Source organism: Monodon monoceros, unplaced genomic scaffold (assembly GCF_005190385.1).
Source record: "Monodon monoceros isolate NGI ecotype Baffin Bay Population unplaced genomic scaffold, NGI_Narwhal_1 Super_Scaffold_18, whole genome shotgun sequence".
NCBI lineage: Eukaryota > Metazoa > Chordata > Mammalia > Artiodactyla > Monodontidae > Monodon > Monodon monoceros.
Genome location: NW_021703774.1, coordinates 49,994,858 through 50,016,571, shown reverse-complemented (window position 1 = coordinate 50,016,571; position 21,714 = coordinate 49,994,858). Strand labels below are relative to the sequence as shown.

General features: G+C 36.6%; 1 protein-coding gene across 3 annotated transcripts in view; it reads left to right on the top strand.

The window, feature by feature from the left end:
* RASAL2 (RAS protein activator like 2) overlaps positions 1–21,714 on the top strand; it is a 387,077-nt gene that overhangs the window by 36,057 nt on the left and 329,306 nt on the right. Inside the window, exon 1 of one of the 3 annotated variants that reach the window (XM_029231145.1) lies at positions 11,541–11,617. The exons of the other annotated variants lie outside the window; for them this stretch is intronic. Within the exon in view, the coding sequence (XP_029086978.1) occupies positions 11,614–11,617 (4 nt within the window). The 5' untranslated portion in view covers positions 11,541–11,613. Of the gene's footprint in view, positions 1–11,540; positions 11,618–21,714 lie in introns of those variants that run through there. 3 annotated transcript variants of the gene reach the window in all.

The following is a 21,714-nucleotide window of genomic DNA, read 5'->3' as shown; positions in this document are numbered from 1 at the left end:
TTTATATTTTAGCATTAACATAAGTACCAGTATTATAGCCCTTTGCTTTTTATAGAATATGGACATTTGCATAACGGAAGAAGGAAAATCTTTATTTCAAATATAGAACAGGTCTTTTCTGTATTATATCCAAATTTGTCAGGGCAATTTGTAAAAGAAGTATAGCACATTTTAAATTATGGCTCACATTAAACATGATTTGTTTAAAAGACCAGTCCCTGCATCTTTATTTATTGTCATTCTGGGTCTCTGCTTATTGACTTCTACCCAAATTTCAATACCAGTAATATGTGATTGATAATTGGCAGATCATACAACTTTCAGAGGATAAAGTTAAAAGAAAAATGCTTAATTAAGTTTCTTTTCTGTTTTAGGGACATTTGCTTTTAAATATTCCTCAGGGCCACACTTATTTTTATTTTCTTTCTTTTTTTTAACATCTTTATTAGAGTATAATTGCTTTACAGTGGTATGTCAGTTTCTGCTTTATATCAAAGTGAATCAGTTATACATATACATATGTCCCCATATCTCCTCCCTCTTGCATCTCCCTCCCTCCCACCCTCCCTATCCCACCCCTCCAGGTGGTCACAAAGCACCTAGCTGATCTCCCTGTGCTATGCGGCTACTTCCCACTGGCCATCTGTATTATGTTTGGTAGTGTATATATGTCATGCCACTCTCTCACTTTGTCCCAGCTTGCCCTTCCCCCTCCCCGTATCCTCAAGTCCATTCTCTAGTAGGTCTGCATCTTTATTCCCGTCTTGCCCCTAGGTTCTTCTGACCATTTTCTTTCTTTCTTTTTTTTTTTTGATTCCATATATATGTGTTAGCATACAGTATTTGTTTTTCTCTTTCTGACTTACTTCACTCTGTATGACAGTCTCTAGGTCCCTCCACCTCACTACAAATAACTCAGTTTCATTCCTTTTTATGGCTGAGTAATATTCCATTGTATATATGTGCCACATCTTCTTTATCCATTCATCTGTTGATGGACACTTAGGTTGCTTCCATATCTTGGCTATTGTAAATAGAGCTGCAATGAACATTGTGGCACATGACTCTTTTTGAATTATGGCTTTCTCAGGGTATATGCCCAGTAGTGGGATTGCTGGGTCATATGGTAGTTCTATTTTTAGTTTTTTAAGGAACCTCCATACTGTTCTCCATAGTGGCTGTATCAATTTACATTCCCACCAACAGTGCAAGAGGGTTCCCTTTTCTCCACACCCTCTCCAGCATTTATTGTTTGTAGATTTTTTGATGATGGCCATTCTGACTGATGTGAGATGATATCTCATTGTAGTTTTGATTTGCATTTCTCTAAGGATTAATGATGTTGAGCATTCTTTCATGTGTTTGTTGGCAGTCTGTATATCTTCTTTGGAGAAATGTCTATTTAGGTTTTCTGCCCATTTTTGGATTGGGTTGTTTGTTTTTTTTGATATTGAGCTGCATGAGTTGCTTGTATGTTTTGGAGATTAATCCTTTGTCAGTTGCTTCATTTGCAGATTTTTTCTCCCATTCTGAGTGTTGTCTTTTCATCTTGTATATGGTTTCCTTTGAATATGCAAAAGCTTTTAAGTTTCATTAGGTCCCATTTGTTTATTTTTGTTTTTATTTCCATTTCTCTAGGAGGTGGGTCAGAAAGGATCTTGCTGTGATTTATGTCATAGAGCGTTCTGCCTATGTTTTTCTCTAAGAGTTTGATGGTGTCTGGCCTTACATTTAGGCTTTAATCCATTTTGAGTTTATTTTGTGTATGGTGTTAGGGAGTGTTCTAATTTCATTCCTTTACATGTAGCTGTCCAGTTTTCCCAACACCACTTATTGAAAAGACTGTCTTTTCTCCACTGTATATTCTTGCCTCCTTTATCAAAGATAAGGTGACCATATGTGCATGGGTTTATCTCTGGGCTTTCTATCCTTTTCCATTGATCTATATTTCTGTTTTTGTGCCAGTACCATACTGTCTTGATTACTGTAGCTTTGTAGTATAGTCTGAAGTCAGGGAGCCTGATTCCTCCAGCTCCATTTTTCTTTCTCAAGATTGCTTTGGCTATTCGGGGTCTTTTGTGTTTCCATACAAATTGTGAAATTTTTTGTTCTAGTTCTGTGAAAAATGCCAGTGGTAGTTTGATAGGGATTGCATTGAATCTGTAGATTGCTTTGGGTAGTAGAGTCATTTTCACAATGTTGATTCTTCCAATCCAAGAACATGGTATATCTCTCCATCTATTTGTATCATTTTTAATTTCTTTCATCAGTGTCTTATAATTTTCTGCATACAGGTCTTTTGTCTCCTTGGGTAGGTTTATTCCTAGGTATTTTATTCTTTTTGTTGCAATGGAGATCTCTGGGAGATTTTCGCCATTTGATATTACGTGGAGCTGGGAGGTCTCTTGTGGACCAGTGTCCTGAACTTGGCTCTCCCACCTCAGTGGCACAGCCCTTACTCCTGACTGGAGCAGCCAGAGCCAGTCCTCCACACGGCCAGATTATGTAAATAATTTGCAAGGCAAAGTTCCAGTGGTATTAACACCTGCTTCTTCCGATGTGTACCTAGTAGTAAATCTTGTTTTGTAATTTGGAGGCATGTGTTAAGGCCAGCAAGCAACCAAATTTAGCCTGCTCTCCCGGCTGCGGCGGGGGATGGGGGGCCAGGGCCACAGTTATTATTTTGGCATATGAAAGAGCATTTTTTTTTTCCTAAAACATCTTATGTAACCTCAACCACATCACTTCTGTGTGAGAGATAGAATGTATTCTTATTTTTTTTTGTATATTTTATACAAGTTAAATCTTGAATACTGTCTTGACTACAGTGTATGTTGACTTGAATAGTTTATCATATGGGAAATATAAGGAAGCCATATGTCATTTACACTATGTCTGATCTACGTCCAGTCTTTGGGTGTTACCTTTGGCGATAAACCTCAAGGTTAAAGATTTTTTCTTTACCTTATTGGGCAGATATAATCAAATGTTAATTTTGATCTTCTGACTTCGCTTTTCCTGTCATATATTCTTTCCTTCCTTTCTGTTTTCCTCCCTCCCTTCTTTCTATGCACTTAAAAAATAAAATATTTGTAATTTTGTTTTGCTAGGTTATGAGATGGATTTGTATAATTAAATTTCCATATAATTAGATTATAACCTGCTAAGTGCCAAGATCCTTTCAACGGCAAGCTTCTTGGATGGGAATATTCAAGTTCATTTTCTTGCCCTCTTAGAAAGTAAACACCAAACTTAATTTAACATTCTCGTTATTTATTTATTTATTTAACCATTGGGAGTGGTGATGGTGTTTTTCAGAAACTTGGCTGAACATTTATATCAATTATCTTATTTTCTCATTAGCACACAAATTAAGTATTAGTATCTTTAGACTAAGGATTAATTGAATCACCCCCAGGGCAGTAAAATAATTGTAACTTGCCAGTCACATGAGTTGTGAGTGGCAGAATGCTACTGTAAATTCTGGGCAGTCTGACCACAGAGTCTGAACTCTTAATCACTATGCAGCATTACCTCTACATCTTTATAAAAATCAGCAGTTATATAGTACTGGAATGCCCTCAGTAAGACTGTTTATTCCTGTATTAAAATCCCAATTTGGCTATTCTTTTTTTTGGGGGGCTCTGTACATCTGCTTTTCTAGTTTTGTTTCCTCATTTTATGGCTTCTTTTTCTTTTTTTCTTTTGATAATTTACTGCGGTCAAACATACTTGTTTTTATCCCTCTTATTTTTTTTTCTAATCTTCTGTAGGCTTGAACATCAGGTAAACAACCTTGTTAATATTTCTAATCTAAAAGTGAGTAGATCATAAATCAGGATAACATAAATTGCAAGATAAATTATCTCCAAATATGCAGAGTGTTACTATAGTAAAATGTCTTGTGGGACACTCAAGATTTTTTTCCAGAAGGATCAAATACTTCATTATTGTGTTTAAACATAACTTATATATATATATATATATTTTTCATAACTTATATTTTTTGTTCCAGTTATCTTCTTGGCACTATGACATGATTTTTGTAGATTTATTCATTTCAAGTTATATGAAATGTATGCAAACAAGCAAGGTTGTTTATTGGAATGGTCAATTCTGGGAATAAATGAACAATAGGTACTTTTTAGTAACAAATCAAATCCACAAATATTTATTTTCTACTGTATGCATGGTGCTGGGTAGGATGCAAATAAATATAAAGCATAGCTTCTTTCTTCAGAAGGAAACAGAATACAAGTATGTGAAAAGTAAATAATTTCCAGTTTTATGGATACACAGGAAACTTATGTGTCATTTTGATACATCATTGATGTATCCATTAACTCTAGTGAATAGAACTAAGGTCTGGATGTGGGAGAACTTTTTGTATTCTAAAATTTTTGCTATGAGCTTGTTTTATTTTCACAATATAAATAAATGCTTAAAAATAAATAACAATAACTTTAAGTAACAGTTCAATACTATAGTAGAAGCAGTTCCCCAGTGATGAATTGATGAATTGATGAGTGATAGCTGTTTAAAGTAAGGGAGAAATCTCTCTGGGTATTTAACTCAGAGATAGAATTTGAACAGCAGGATGGGTTTTTCTTGAGGTTTGGAGGATGAGTGCTATAACTGTATGATTTGTACATCTTTTATGTTACTTTCATTCATCTTTTGCAATTTGGAAATTTAGATGATAACAGAATATTGATTGGGGCAAGGAAGTGAGATCCATGAGCTAAGAGTACAATTTGGTGTCTGTTAGTGCTCAGTGCTTTGTCTGCCATCATCCTTTTACTGTATCCATTCTTTTCCTCTCCTTACTTCCAACCCCTTCATAAACTTGCCTGAGGAAATAGCTTCAGTCTTGTATTTTGCTTTCTTTTTTTTTTGTAGGGGTGTGTGGGGTGTTCTAAGTTCTAAATGGCATGAAACGAAACTGCCTGTCACCTGCCTTTCTATGATCACTTTGGTCTTGTTGTATCAGCCATGAGTAAACCTGACAGTTCTATGAGCAGCAGGACAGACTTGAATGTGGCATGTGTGCAAGGAGGGTATTTACTTTTCTCACACTTAAAAAAGTGCCACCAGAAACCACCTCCCTGTTGGTCTTTTTTTGTTTGTTTTGTTGTTGGTTTTTACAGGAGGTTGGGGGCATATTTGGTGGGAGGGGTAGTAATTTAAGTTGTTCTATAACTTACTATCTAACAAAACTTTGAAAATTTGTCTTATATGTAATTAGGTACTTTAATGTATTAGAGTTTCCATAAGAATTCTGGTGGGGCTCATGCTCTCTTCCCTATGCGTAGGGCTCTTGCCCTGCTCCCTATAAAAGCCTTTTCATAGGGCTCATGTGAAAGAGAGAGTAGGGGGAATCCCTCTGAGGTTTAGATAAATCATACCAGTTAGGAAAGTCCTGGGAGAACCTGGGTGCTAAGTCTGACAAATCCTCTTATCTTTCTTACTGTACTCAACATCTAAAGGGCATTTCATTTATTTTCAGATAATTCTGTTCTTTATCAGTAATTGTCAAATCAGGGAGAAGTGTGACAGGATCATGCGGGAGGACCTTTTCTAAATAAATAGCTACCTTGCTCCCCAGGATTCTGATGAATGTTGGGAAAGGAAAAAGGTTGAAGCAGATGTTTATTGGTATCAATAAGACGATTTTAACAGTTGAGAGATTTCTTAATTCTTTATGTATTGCTGCATAACATCCCCCCACCTCCCCAAACTTAGCAGTTTAAAACAATAATGGACACTTATTCTCTCACACAGTTTTGTGGACCAGAAATTCAGGAGCTGATTAGCAGGGTTGTTTCGGCTCAGGGTGTCGTAACATTGTAGTCAAGATGTCAGCCAGGATGTAATCATCAGAAAGCTTGTTTGGGGCTGGAGGATGGCTCACTCATATGACTGTTAGGAGACTTCACTTCCTCACTGGCCTTACTTCCTCACTTGGCAGGAAGCCTTAGTCCCAGCAGAGTGGACATCTTTGTAGAGCTGTTGGAATGTTCTCAGGACATGGCTGCTAGTTCCCCTAGAGTGAGTGATTCAAAAGAGGGAGCAAGGAGGAAGCTGCAGTACCTTTTGTGACCTAGTCTTGGAAATCATATACTGTCACTTCTGCCTTATTCTTTTCTTTAGAAGGGAGTCACTAAGCCAACCCACCCTCAAGGGGAGAGAATTAGGCTTCATATTTTAATGGGAGGAATGCTAAGGAATTTGTGGACATATTTTAAAACTAACATAGGGGATATAAAATAAAAATTTTTTCCCTAATATCTGGCATTAGAAAATATTTTGAGTTGTTCCATTGCAAGGTATTATGGATATATATAGGTTAAAGACTCTGCCCTCTAGGATTTTGTAGTCCTAGTTGGGAAAGTTAAGCATTTATATAAACAACAAGAAACGAAGATAAAATGTATTTCCAGAGTACTTGTGAATTTTTTCAAATTAACTTTTCCTCATATTGTTTCAATTTATTAAGTTTAATTGGAGAATGCTAAAAAATCTTCCCTTCATTAACAAAAAATGTGCTGTTCCTGAGTGTGTGTTAGTTGAACTCTTTAGTGTATACTCAGGTATTCAGGTAATTTAATTACTTGATTTGCCTATTATACCAACTGTATAAAATATAGAAGAGAAATAGCAACATTTTAAATATATCTCATGAACTCTTTTAGTCTTAGGAAAAATAGCCATTCTCCCTTTAATGATCCTAGTTAGCTAATTGCTAATATAAAAGAAATACAGATACCAAATGAGAGTTCTAAATAGAGTTAATTATCCAAACTGTCAGTTTATAGATCTTTATGTAAACTACGATCCTTTTTGTACTTTGTATTTAATTAAACATTTCCTCCTAGTAAGGTAGTTTCTCTTTAAACAGAGAGGCAATATAGTACAGCAGAAAGATTGTGGGTTTGGGATTAGACAAATTCAGGCTTGAATCTTTGTTTTGTATTACCTGTGTGAACTTGGACCAGCAATTTAATCTTTGAGTCTGTTTTCTCATCTATAAGAACAGTACCAATCTCTTGAGGTTTATAGTGAAGATTAAGTGGAAATCATGTAAAGGGTTGCCCCGTGTTTCTTAGATTCTCAGTAAATTTTAATTACCTTCATTTTACTCCTTTCCCTTAAAGAATGAAAAGATAAGGCAGTCAGGAAAGGTTTCTTTGAGGAGGTATGTTTAAACTGAGACCTAAAGGTTCAGCTCTGTCCAGGCAGTGGGGGTAACGTGTGCAAGGCTGTAGGTGGAGACGAGCTTGACAGTTTAGAGAACTAATCAAAGGCTTGGTGCCTGCACAGAGTGGGGATAAGATTGGAGAACTTAGTAGGAGCCAACTCTTAAAGCTCTTTGAGGTTGCAGCAAGCATTAATTTGTATTTAATTCTGAGTGTAGTGGGAGTCATTGGAGAGTTTAAATCCACAGGGGCTGCAACTCTGATTTCCCAAATTTTGAGACAGTAGGCTGTAGTTAATCCCAGAAGAGGGATTTAATTTTCTTTTATTATTCAGAATCTGAGAATCTAATGTTTATTACTTGGTTTCAAGGTTTTTTTATTTTTTAAAATCCAGTGAATAAAATTTTCTAGAGGAGATCCATGTACATCTAAGATCCTTTCTCAGCAAGAACTTTAAAATAACTGCAGGGACTGAGATAGACTCTCCCCCTCCTCTCTGTTCTGTTTCTGCTCCCAGAATTGAAGTTATTTTTTCCTCTGTCCTCTTTCTTCCCATTACTGCATTTTTAAGGAAGTTAGGAATTGAGTATTTGAAGTGAATTCTGCTGTCTCCCTCTGTTGTTTTTCTGTGGAGTGCTGCACTGTTTTACTGTTGGCTAAGCAGATTATCTGGAACACTTTGAAGGCACATATACTCCCATCCCTTTTTTCTCTTCATGCCAGCAATATTCTATTGCTATGCATCTGGGATATATAGTAGGGAATAATATTGGTGATTAATTTATTAACCTCTGTTAACTTTGAAAGGAAGAATCTTGTCACTGCTTTTAGGAAGAGTCAGGCTTAGATGCTGACTGATGCTTTCAAATAGTCACCTATTTTGACTTTCAAGATAGTAGCAGACTTAAGGATTTTTTGAAATGATTTGTTTGTGGCCAAAATATCAAGGCTGTGACTATGATGATTTGTTTAAACCAATACCAAATACTTTTTAAACTAAGTAAAAATATATAATGTGTCTGTAGCAGGTACAGTTTTTTTCCCACCATTTCTCCTCTTCTGGATTGCCAAAAACACTGTGGAAACAGAGATGCTTTCGCTTCTCTCCCACTCCACACTTTCCAGAAGCGCTCAGGAGAGGAGCTGAGTTTGTTTTCCCACCTTCTGTTAGCTATGGAGAAGGAAGAGGAAGAAAATGACTAATATTTAACGAATCTTTAGTGTTAGATAATAATTAATTGTCATATTTAATCCTTATAAACATTTTTATAACACAGGTGATATTCTCTAGAAACTGAAGTTAAAGGATTGAGTAACTTGACCATAGTCACACATCTCTTAACTGATGCAGTCAGGATTTGAACCAGGTCTGTCTAATTCTGAATCCATGTCTGTCTTTCCTTTTCCATTCCTTTCTTCCCTTCTTCCCTTTTTCCCCTTCCTCCTCTATCTTCCTTCTTTCTTCTCTTTTCTTTCCTTTTGTTCCCTTCCTTTTAAAAAAAAACCCTTTTATTATAGAAGCAATCTAGGTGTGTTGTTGAAAATTATAAAATGCATACATACTTTATATTTTACTTAAATATTTAGATAAGCAAAAAAAAGTTAAATTCCCACCATTTAGCACCTACCATTGTCTGAACACTTAATGTTACTTTGCCTTTTTTTTTTTAGCTCTCCCAACATTTCAATAAATTTTCATCTTTTTTTAGTGAGCTGATTAACCCCAAAGTTTCCTTTGCAACTGATTTTTCCAAACCAGTATCAGTCGAGTATATGCATTGCATCTACTTGTTACGTCCTTTAAGTAAGATCCCAAATATAGTCCTAGAGAGTAAAGTCACTGGCAAGATTCAGTTGGGAGGAAATTTATATATTATCTCCTAAAGCTGGTTAATATAAATTTTCTGTCACTTTTATGTTTTTCACAAGTTTTCCATGTGAATGACATGAAGGTTAAATATTTTTAGGTATGTCAGTTAAGCATTCACATTACTGTAGGAATAGAAAAATGGTGATTGATGTCTGCATTTGCCTACACAGGGAGGGAATCTGGAATCTGAAGATCTTTTGACCACCTTTACAAAAAGGGGAGAATAACAACTGATAACCAGTTCTAAACTCATGAGTGAATTCTCCTTAAGTTCCTTTACTTTGTCAGATGAACGATATCATATACTCTTGTACATGGCTGTCATAATTGTGGTTCTTTTATGCCTCATATGAATATATCGCAGCTGTAAAAGTTTTTTACAGAATACTTTTTCAGAATAGTTGCCTGAATTAGAACTGACTTTATCTTGCATGTTCTCTCTATAATGCATCACAGACATCTCTGTTGGTCTCTTTTCAGAATGGAGAGTTGTGGTCACATACCCTGAGCAAATAGCAGGACCTTCTTATTCCGTAGTTCCCTTATCTCTGGATGGAATGGAAATGCCCTGTTTCCTTTGATTCTGAACTGCAAACATTTGTTTTTCATATTCTAAGTGCTCTGAAGTTGGGATGTATGTTTATGATTGCTATGTCTTACTGTTAGCCAGATGACAATAGAGATGAAGTTATTTGAAAATCTTTTGTTGATACCTTCTGGTAAGATCATAGCAACTAGCCACCTTCAGAGATTTGATGATAGTACTTACCTCAAAGTGTTCTTTTGAGTATCAAATTAGTTAGTATATACATAAAGCACTTAGTACCTGCTACATAATAAATGCTATATGTGTTAGCTATTTTTAATATCTATTAAAAATATAACAACCATGGTTGGCTGATTTATTTATAATTTTAAGATTATATAATACCTTTTCTAGGGCTTCCCTGGTGGCGCAGTGGTTGAGAGTCCGCCTGCCGATGCAAGGGACACGGGTTCGTGCCCCGGTCCGGGAAGATCCCACATGCCGCGGAGCGGCTGGTCCCGTGAGCTATGGCCGCTGAGCCTGCGCGTCCGGAGCCTGTGCTCCGCAATGGGAGAGGCCACAACAGTGAGAGGCCCGCGTACCGCTAAAAAAAAAAAAAAAGAAGGGGATAAGACCAAAAGACTCCACTGTTCACTTGAACCAATTACATATAAGTAACCTTTCCAGAAAGTCCCACACAACATTTCCACGTGATCTCATTAGCCAGAATTTAAACATGTGGCCACACCTGTCTATAAGAGAAAGTAAACTAGATACATTACTGCCCCAAATAAAATTGGAGCTCCATTATTAAGGAAGGAAGAGTGCGTATTGGATAGGAAAGTAGCACTCTCTACCATAGAGAAGGAAATAATAGCTTCTGTTTCTACTGAGATACAGTAGGTAATTCTGAAAATTTTGTTGATTATTGCAAGTTTGTAATAAATTAATTTTAGTCATCTATTGGCAAGGTCTTTCTTATAAATTCCTTGTTGGAAGGAACATGGACGATTGCCATGGACATATATTCAGAGGGCTTTAAAAAGGTACTTCTGGGAAATAAGACAGATTATACTTTGATTTTTCACTATAGAGAGGAATAATCTTTCTTATTTTTACTCTTCATACTCAAGCTCTGGAGTCCTAAGGGGATTCTGACATTATCCTTTGCAAGCTTTATTTAGCTGTTATATGCATACCAATTCTAGTTAGATTTCATTCTTTGTTTTCTGAAGTTCAAAAAGAAAATTAGAGAAAACTTGGGATATATAAATTATTCCATGAGACACTCAAAAAATATTAGTTGTGCCTATTTTTGCATGCAATCATGTTGTTTTCAAAGCTGTTGCAAGTTTTATTGCTGAGATACTTGGGAAACATGTTCCTGTCTCATTCTGTTATTCTTAGATGATTGAGCTGGAAATGTTTATGCAGCTTTTATAATGGTGACTTATTGACTGAGTATGTGTGCCTGCTGCTGTCTTTGGCATTTGAATAATGAATTAACTTGTAGGTGGCCTTGGGAAGGGAATGTTATGAATGGATTTTGCCTACGCTTTTTTGGTAGCAAATTATATTTGCTATGAGGTTGCTGTGCCATACCTTTATTTCTTCAACTATTACAAAGCTATTAATTTTCACAGTAACCTTTCCCACACTGACCTAGTCTCAGCATGGCATAATGTCAGGCTAACCTGTGGGTGGAGATGTCTATATAAAGGCTTGGTATGAATGCCAAAGTCACTTAATAGCATAAAATGCTTTCTTTTAACAGTATCCTTTGGCTGTTTCCAGTTTTCTTAAGATTGGTTCATTTATTCCATACAACTTGGATTATTTATAAAGTTGCACATTATAGCTATAATTAAATCTTCCTTTGAATTGGTTATGCCAAAAATAGACGCTTATGGTAAATAACTCATTGTTTTATTTTGAACTTTTGTATTAGGAGGATTGGATATTTTGTCTTCACCTTTACCTTCCATTCTACTCTCCTTAAGTTTGTTTATAAAAGCAGTAAGATGGGTAAGTGAATATGAACAATCTATTAAAAAATATATAAGCTCACAGGCTCCCTTTGGCAAATAAATGAGATTATACAAAGCAAGATGTTTTTTCCCTGGTGGTCTGAGATGCAGTAAGAGAACAACGTTGTGTGCATAATGTACAGCTGGAGAAAGCTCACTTTACTGAGCAACTTTATTCCTGGAGTGATGTGGCTTTCATTTTCCAGACTAGCCATAAAATGATTGAGTTGTTAGTTTACCATAAGAATCCGCACTGGAGTAACTGGTATTTCTCTGATGTTCATTTTTTTTTTCTTTACTCATTTTTTAAAAAGGGTATAAAACCATAAGTAAGGGATTAGATAAAAGAAGGGACAAAAAAGAGTAAGGCTTGGTAAACTGCTTTGACTTTTAATTTTGACCCTTCAGGGGCAAGTTTCATATATACATCTTAAATTGTCCAAAGGAAAACCATTTAGTTACTGTCTCCTTAATGGCGAATTTAAACACAGTCATTTTATTACAAGCATAATCAACAGGCCGACTATGTTTTATCTATTTTATTCTTTACTGTTTACTAGGTTAGAGTTTAGAAATTTGGAGAGTTGTCCATGGCTACTTAAAACTGTTACTCTACACTTAAACGAATATCAGCATGTAAATATATGGGTTTATTGAGGCAGTCTTGGAGATTGCCTTTGTAATTTTGCAAATTACATTTTCTTTTACTATAATTTTCCACTTCTGTATCTCTTATCTGGAAAAAAACGGGACTACTGGGATGGTTAGGTGCGTGCTTGCTTGTGCCTCTCCCCCCCACCCCACCCCCCGACCTTTCATCTTCCCTTCCTTACTTCTTTTAAATATAGATAATTGAAATTATTTCATTAGGGAGGATCTTGCCATGTGGATGATCTACATCAGTGTAAAAATGTGCTTCTTGAGCTAGGTTATTCTAGGACATAAGCTATATCTAAACTATTCATTAATTTATGTATTACATTGCGATATGAAAAGTAAGAAGCCTTTTAGCGATTCCTAAGTTATGGAGAATAAAGATAGGAAGAGTTTATGTTCTTAGATATTTTTGAGTATTTGATGTTTACAAGGGAACATACTAGGCACTTGTAGGAGTTTTAACCTCTTAAGGAGCATGCCAAAGTCTGATTAAGTAAACATGTATCATTTTTTTTTTTTTTGCGGTACGCGGCCCTCTCACTGTTGTGGCCTCTCCCATTGCGGAGCACAGGCTCCGGACGCGCAGGCTCAGCGGCCATAGCTCACGGGACCAGCCGCTCCGCGGCATGTGGGATCTTCCCAGACAGGGGCACGAACCCGTGTCCCTTGCATCGGCAGGCGGACTCAACCACTACACCACCAGGGAAGCCCTAAACATGTATCTTAAGTAGATTTTTTTTTGTTTCTGATGGTTGTACACATTGTCAATAAAAGAAATTGCAAAATTCCTGTGGTTTTAACTCGTTTTTCTCCCTTAGCCTAAATATTTCTTTCAGTGCCTCTTCAACCATGGCAATCTTTCTCTTCTGTGTGTCATCTCTTAATTTTCTGTTATTTGCCTAATGGTGTTTGCTGTCTGTCTTTTTTCCATATTTTGCCTTAATCATTAATTTACCTTTTTGCCAAACATTTTGGGTACCACTTGAAGAGAGATTCCATTTTCTCTCTGTGAGACACATTGGAACAAAGCAGTCACTTTAAAAAGGATGTTCTTTTTTGTATGAAATCAAAACCGTCCTATAGGACTTCCCTGGTGGCACAGTGGTTAAGAATCTGCCTGCCAATGCAGGTGACACGAGTTCGATCCCCGGTCTGGGAAGATTCCACGTGTTGCAGAGCAGCTGGGCCCATGTGCCACAACTACTGAGCTCATGTGCAACAACTACTGAAGCTCGCACGCCCTAGAACCCACGTGCGGCAACTACGGAAGCCCATGCAATCTGGGGCCCACCGCCTAGAGCACGTGCTCAGCAACAGGAGAAGCCACTGCAATGAGAAGCCCACGCACCGCAACTAGAGAAAACCCGCATGCAGCAACAAATACCCAACACAGCCAAAAAAAAAAAAAAAAAACCGTCGTCCTGTATTCTCCTTAAACGCTTTCCCATCATCCTTCCTTCTACCACCTTCCTAAATGGAAGGCAGATTTGATCAAATAGTGCAGTCTGTTTCTGTTACACTTAAAATAATACATTTAAGATGCAAATAGGATCACTGATTCTTAATTATCTATTGTCTGACCATTGGTTATCCTCCTTCGTTAGCTAATGGGAACAATTAGACTAGGAATGGCTGTTAGTGGATTGGATTTGGAAACTGCCTCAACCCCAGTACATAAACATTGTGAGTTCTGTTAGTGTTGTTTTCTGCTTTAGATGGTTCAACTTGTAATTTTCCCATTTTTAAAAGTATTGTCCTCTTTTGGAGAGTTAGATTGTAAATTAGCTCCTTGTTAGGTCATTAGATAAGCTTGTTTCTTAAACTTTTCATCTTTTATAGATTTTCTGAGATGTTTTTAAAAATTAAAAGCTTTGTTTTGTCTGATTCAATTAAGAAATTATAGCCTATTGGACTTAACTGTTTTGTATTTTTAAAGGCAAGATAAGAATCCATTGATTATTTTCTCCATAAAAGATAAAATATCACCTGCTGTTATATTAATGGGGACATTAGGAATTAAATTCAAATATCATGATATAGAAATAATAAATACTTGTTGCTTCTATGGGGATTGTTTGTAGTTCAAAATCCTTTCATCATCATCATCATCATCATCATCATCTGGTTCTTAACCTGTAGTTAGGATCTCTCAACCTTTCAGTATATTACATTTCCTTGAGCTTTTGGGAGTGGGAGGAAAGGGGAAGAGAAAGGGAAGTAAGATCTGTAAAAATCTGTGAGTAGTGGAGGAGTGATATCTTCACTGGGGATTTTTGTAATCTTTGGAGAGGTGGAAGTGTCAGGCATAGCTGTCTTAGAGATAATTGTTTTGACAGTTAAATATAGATCTCTAAGGGCTGAGGATTCTTGCTATTTTATAATTTATGAGGAAGTAGTAATTGTAAAATTATAGAGCTGGAAGTGTTCTCATTGCAGGCCAACTTTTATATTTCAAAGGTAAGGAAATTGAGGTTTTGAGAAGATAAATAGCTTGACCAAAGCTGGTATAAGCGCTAGTATAGTAATTCATGTCTCCTGAATACAGTTCGGGTTAACAGTGACAGTGGTTTAATGAACACTTGCTTTGAATGGGCTCAACATTTTTAAAGATGTGTAGCTTTCTGATTTTTTAAAAAAATATAGGTTATTATATCTAGGTTTCAAAATGTGTGCAGTTTGTATGTAAAGTTATAAAGCTGTGCTTAGATGGTGATGGTAGTTGGCCCTCTGATACACGGGTTCTGCTTCCTTGGATTCAACCAACCAGGGATCGAAAATATTTGGGGAGAAAAATACCAGAAAGTTCCAAAAAGAAAAACTTAAATTTGCCCTTGCAGGCAACTATTTACATAGCATTTACACTGTATTAGGTATTATAAGTAACCTAGAGACGATTTAAAGTTTATGGGAGGATGTACTTAGGTTATGCAAATACTATGCCATTTTATATAAGGTACTTAAGCATCTGCAGATTTTGGAATCCATGGGGTGTCCTGGAACCAGTCCCCCCTATCAGATACCGAGGGATGACTGTACATTTTTTGTGGAATATTTTAATTAGTGCTTTTTGTTTGTTTGCCTGCTTTTTAGTGTTGTGGAGGTTGAATAAAAGGTTATTTAGGTCTTTTGTACATTTTCTGTTTTACAGGTGAAACAATACTTTAAATACTGCTTATAACCCTAAAATGATCATTAGGAAAGTTTGGTAAATTTTTTTCTTCAAAAATATTCCCCAGTGGAAAAGAAAATAAACATCTGCATCAAACAAGATGCTTACCTGGGGTTAAAAATAAAAGGCAAAATGAATATTAATAAAAAGCAGCTAGTTACTTCTAAAATTTCAGGAGTATCAGTAGAATTTGCTGAAATTTCTCATGTCAAAAAAGGATTCATTTAATTGGCTCTATATCTCCTTAAGCATTGTAGGGTATTACATTTTAGACCATTCTCCTTGAGGAGTTACTACTTAGTAATCGCAGATGATCACTGAAACTCCCCAAATGGATGTGCAACTTGAAGTAATTGTGCTTCCATATGTAATTGTGCTTCATTATTCATGGATTCTGTGTTTGAGAATTTGCCTACTCGCTAAATTTTATTTTAAATCAATACGCTGATGCGTTTGTGGCCATTTGCAGAACAGCAGAAAATTTGAGTTCCCGGATGTGCAGGTTCCCAGGTGAGATCAAACAGGGCAACCCTCTACCTTCTTGTTTTAATTCTCATACTGTAAATGTGTGTCCTTTTTGCTGTCTATTTAATTCCACATTTTATCCTATTTTTGTGCTTTTTGTTGGTGATTTTATTATTTAAAATGGCACCCAGGCATAGTGTTTAAGTGCTGTCTTGTGTTCCTGAGCTCAAGAAGGCCGTGATATACTTTATGAAGAAGGCATGTATGTTAGATACACTTCATTGAGGCATGAGTTATAGTGCTGTTGGCTGTGAGTTCAATGTTAGTGAGTCAACAATATATATTAAGATGCTTTAAACAGAAACACACATAAAACAAGATTATATTGATCAGTTGATGAAAATGTTGTCAGCAGAGGCACACAGGAACTTAACCGACTATTTCCCTTAGCAGTAATGGTCCAGTAATCACTAATTCAGTGTTTGCAGTGACTTTATAGAACATACCTACTACAAATAATGAGAATCGATTGTACAGTGTGGTTGCCAGCCTCCAAAATGACCTCTAATGATCCAAGCCTCCTTGTATTCACACCCTAGTATAGTCCCCTTCCACACTGAATCTTGTGTGACCAATAAAATACTGTGGAAGTGATGATTTGTAACTTCCAAGACTAGATCATGAAAGGCATTATTACAAATTTGGCGCTTGGATTGCTCTTTCTTGGGGGAGTCAGCTATTGTACCCAGAAGACATCTATGTACTCTTATAGAGAAGCCCACCTAGAAAGGAATTGAGGACCCCAGCTGAGGTATAGTAAAAATATGTATTTGGTCATTGTCTCCAGTTTCTGGCATAGAGCCCCTAGGACCCTTGGAGTTTCCTGCATGTTAGGAGTGTCTTTTGTTACTCATAATGAGCCACTTTTGATCTCATCTGAGTTTATGTAGGTGAGGTGACTTAGGGTGGGCCACCTGGTTGGCCTCAGGATGGGGCTGATCATCAGAAAGACCAAGTGATTAAAAGGCGGGAGCTTTCAACCCACCAACTGACCTCCAGGGAAGGAAGGAGAAGCTAGGTATTGAGCTCTTTAGGAGCTTTTGAACAGTGAGATTGGGTGAGCTTCCAGATTGGTAAACACATGGGGTTGCTGAGGGGTGGTGTGGAAGGGCATGGAAGTTCCACAGGGACTCCCCTCCCCACCTGCCCCATACCTTGCCCATGCATCTCTTCCATTGGGCTGTTCCTGAGTTTATCATTTATAATAAACCGGTAAATGTAGGTAAAATGTTTTCCTAAGTTCTGCGAGTTGTTCTAGCAAATTATTGAACCTGAAGAGGGGGTTGTGGGAACCCCCAGTTTAGAGCCAGTTGGTCAGACGTATGGATGGCCCCCTGTAGACTTGTGCCTAGCACCTAGCAGTCCTGTAGGACTGAGCTTTTAACCTGTGGGCTCTGTGCTAACCCTGAGTAGTTAGTGTCAGAATTGAATTGAATTGTTGGACACTTGGTGTTGGGGAACTGGTGTTGGAAAAGACACCATATATTTGGTGTCAGAGATTTAAAAAACTGTACACAGCTGTAGCACCAACTTGCCAGTCAGGTGAGTGACACCTTGGAAATTGATCTTCCATATCCAATCAAATGTTCAGTTGGATGTAGCCTAAGCTGCCATCTGACTGTAACTAACTGGGAGACCCCATATGAGAATTAACTGGCAGAGCTTGTCTCAAATTCCTGACTCACAGATCCTGTGATACATGATTACTGTGATTTTTAAGCCTCTAATTTTTGGGATAATTTGTTAAGCAGGCATAGAAACTGATACATCTCTCTCTCTTATTTTTAACCTTTTTGATAGAAAATTTCAAGCCTACACAAAAGTGGAGAAAATTGTGTCATGAGTCCCATGTGACCATTAGTCAACTTCAACGATGATTAACTCGTGGCCAATCATTTATACCAGTTTACTCCCCAGTCACACTTCAGATTATTTTGAAGCAAATCCCATACATTTTTTTACCCATAAATATTGCAGTATGTATTTATAAAAGATAAGAACTCTATAAATCATTATTATATCCCTCCAAGTTAATCATTTCTTAAAAATCATCTAATACCCAATCACTATTCGTATTTCCCTGGTTTTATAATTTCATTTTGCATTTAGTTTATTTGAATGCGATCCAGATAAGTTCCTGCATTTTAATCGTTGATATATTCATAAGTCTCTTTTACTTTGTAGGTTCTTCCTGTTTCTCTCTCTTTCTCCTCGCCCCCCCCTTGCAATGTTTTGTTGAAGAAATAGGATTGATTCTTTTTTGCAGTTTCCCACAGTCTAAGTTTTGCTGATTGCATCCCTGTGGTGTCATTACCATGTCATCTTGCCCCTGCACTTCCTAAATATTTGTAGTTAGATCCATGGGCTTGATCTGATTTAGATTTTTTGGCAAGACTGTTTTGTTAAACAGCCTTATTGAGGTATAATGTACATAATGTAAAATATACTAGCTTTAAGTAAACAATTCAATGAATGTCTGTATATTTATAGTTATGCAACTATTTATTATAACAATTTTAGAACACTTGCAACACACTAATCATGCCCATTTATAATCACTTCCCATTTCTGCCCCTGGCTTTTTTTTTTGACATTTCATGTAAATGGAATCATAGAAAACATGTTCTTTTGTGTCTTGCTTCTTAGTACAGAGTATATTTTTGAATTCATCCATGTTGTGGCATGTATCAGTAATTAGTTCTTTTTTATTGTTCAATATGGTATTTCATTATATGGATATATCACATTTGACCATTCACCAGTTGATGTCTCTTAACAATAATGCTGCCTCATACAACTCAAAGCAGAAAAACAAAAACAAAACGCAAAAACGATCCAATTAAAAAATTGGCAGAAGAACTAAATAGACATTTTTCCAAAGAAGACCTACAGATGGCCAACAGATACATGAAAAGGTGCTTAACATCCCTAATCATCAGGGAAATATAAATCAAAACCACAGTGAGATATCACCTCACACCTGTCAGAATGGCTTTTATCAAAAAGGCAGATAATATGTGCTAGTGAGGATATGGAGAAAAGGGGACCCTTGTACACTGTTGGTGGGAATGTAAATTGGTGCAGCCACTGTGGAAAACAGTATGAGGGTCCTCAAAAAATTAAAAATAGAATTATCATATGGCCCAGCAAATCTACTTCTGGGTATATATCCAAAGGAAACAAAATCTTATCTCAAAGAAATATCTGTACTCCCATGTTCATCACAGCATTATTCACATTAGCATTATTCACAATAGCCAGGACACAGAAACAACCTAATATGGTATATTTTTATACAATGAAATATTATTTAGCCATAAAAAAGAATGAAGTCCTGCCATTTGTGACAACATGGATGGACCTTGAGGGTCCAAGTAAAATAAATCAAACAGAGAAAGACAAGTACCGTGTGATCTCACTTATGTGGAATCTAAAAAAAACTAAAGCTAGATAACAGAGAACAGATTGGTGGTTGCCACAGGCAGGGGGATGGGAGAATAGGGGAAATGGGTGAAGGTGGTCAAAATGTAAAAAATTCACTTACAAGTTAAATAAGTTCTGGGGATTTATAATACGTAGCATATTGACTATAGTTAACAATACTGCATTTATATTTGAAAGTTGCTAAGAGACTAGATCTTAAAAGTTCTCATCACTGGGAAAAAAATTGTAGCTGTGTGAGGTGATTGATGTTAACTAAACTTATTGTGGTAATCATTTAGCAATATATACATATATCAAATAATTTTGTTGTACACCTTGAACATATAATACAATATTATATGCCAATTATATCTCAATAAAACTGGAAAAAACTGAAAAGAAGAAAATAATGCTATAATCTTTTAAAAATAAATTTATTTGTTCGCTTACTTATTTATTTGTGGCTGCATTGGGTCTTCGTTGCTGTGCGCAGGTTTTCTCTGGTTGTGGCGAGCGGGGGCTACTCTTCGTTGCGGTGTGTGGGCTTCTTATTGTGTTGGCTTCTTGTGGAGCACGGGCTCTAGGCGTGCAGGTGTCAGTGGGCTTCAGTAGTTGTGGCTCGTGGGCTCTAGAGCGCAGGCTCAGTAGTTGTGGTACACGGGCTTAGTTGCTCCAAGGCATGTGGGATCTTCCCGGACCAGGGCTCCACCCCGTGTCCCCTGCATTGGCAGGCAGATTCTTAACCACTACACCACCAGGGAAGTCCCACCGTTATAATCTTTTGTATGTAACTTTTTGTGCAAACATATGTTTTCATTTCTCTTGTGCAGATACTTAGGAGTGGAATTGCCAGGTAATATTATAATTCTATAAGTAACCTTTAAAAAATCTGCCAAACTATTTTCCAAGATATTGCCTGTCTTTATGGCATACCAGTCATTTTAGCTGTCTAATGTTCATTCTGTAGTTGCACGACCAAAAACTAGCAACACAACTATTTAAATTAATTAAAATAAAATTTAAAATTCAGTTCCTTTGTCACACTAGTCACATTTCAAGTGCTTGATAGTCACATGTGGCTAGTGGCTACAATATTGAATAGCATAGAAAGAACATTTCCATCATTGTAGAGACTTTTACTGGGCAGTGCCAGTTTATAGTCTGTTTTCAGGAAGGGCTCAAGGAAATTATATTCCCTGGATTCTTGCATGTTCATAAAAGTATGTGCCAATATACTTTAAGGTCAGTTGGTGTTGCTATAGAATCTTTGGTTATATACATCTTGTAAGCTGTTGGTGTTATTGCCTTGTTTGCTTATATTTTGAGGTTCGTGGGAATTTCACTTTATCTAGTTTTTAAATAAATGTTGTTTGTGAATTATTGGTTTAGGTATCCTAGTTGTTCTGTTTTCACAGGGAAATTTAGGGAAATTCACAAGTCTGCAGCCTTCATCATCTTCCCCAAATCCCTTCACATTTGCTTTACTTGTACCTGTTACTGAGAATTGTAAAGGGTTAGGGCTAGGAAGAACTGGGAGGTCATTTAGTCTCTAAACTTCATTTTAGAGATGCAGAATCTGAAACTTGGAGAATTGTATGGTTATAAGCAGAGTCAGGTTATACCCCAGTTTGCTTGACTTTCATCAGTGCTCTTCCCCACATCTGTAGCACTGAGACAAAGGATAAATTAAAGGGGAAGTCAGATGACTTACAAAGACAAAATGGATTCTTGGGTTTAATTGGCTCATAAGGTTAAATGAAAAGAAGGAAAGGGAAGCAGCGTAACCAACTGAAACAGTTATAAAGAATCAGATATAATATTCAGTATATGAATATATATTGTGTGTTTATAAATATAATTTAAAAAATTTAAGACCTTTTTTAAAGAGCAGTTTTAAGTTTACAACAAAATTGAGAGGGAAGTATAGGGAGTTCCCATATACCCCCTGTCCCCCACATGCATCCTTCCCCCACCCCCCCACCAGAATGCCAGAATGCTGTATTTTTACAAGGATGAGTCTACACTGACACATCACATAGTCTACCTAAGGTTTCACTCTTGGTGTTATATATTCTATGGGTTTGGAGAAATGTATAATGATATAAATCCATCATTATAGTATCATGCACAGTATTTTCACTGTCCTAAGAATCTGCTCTGCCTGTTCATTTCCCTCTCCTACCACAGCCACTGATCTTTTTACTGTCTCTATAGTTTTGCCTTTTCCAGAACGTCATATAGTTGCAATTATATAGTATGTAGCCTTTTCAAATTGGCTTCTTTCACTTAATATGTATTTAAGGTTCTTCCATGTCTTTTCA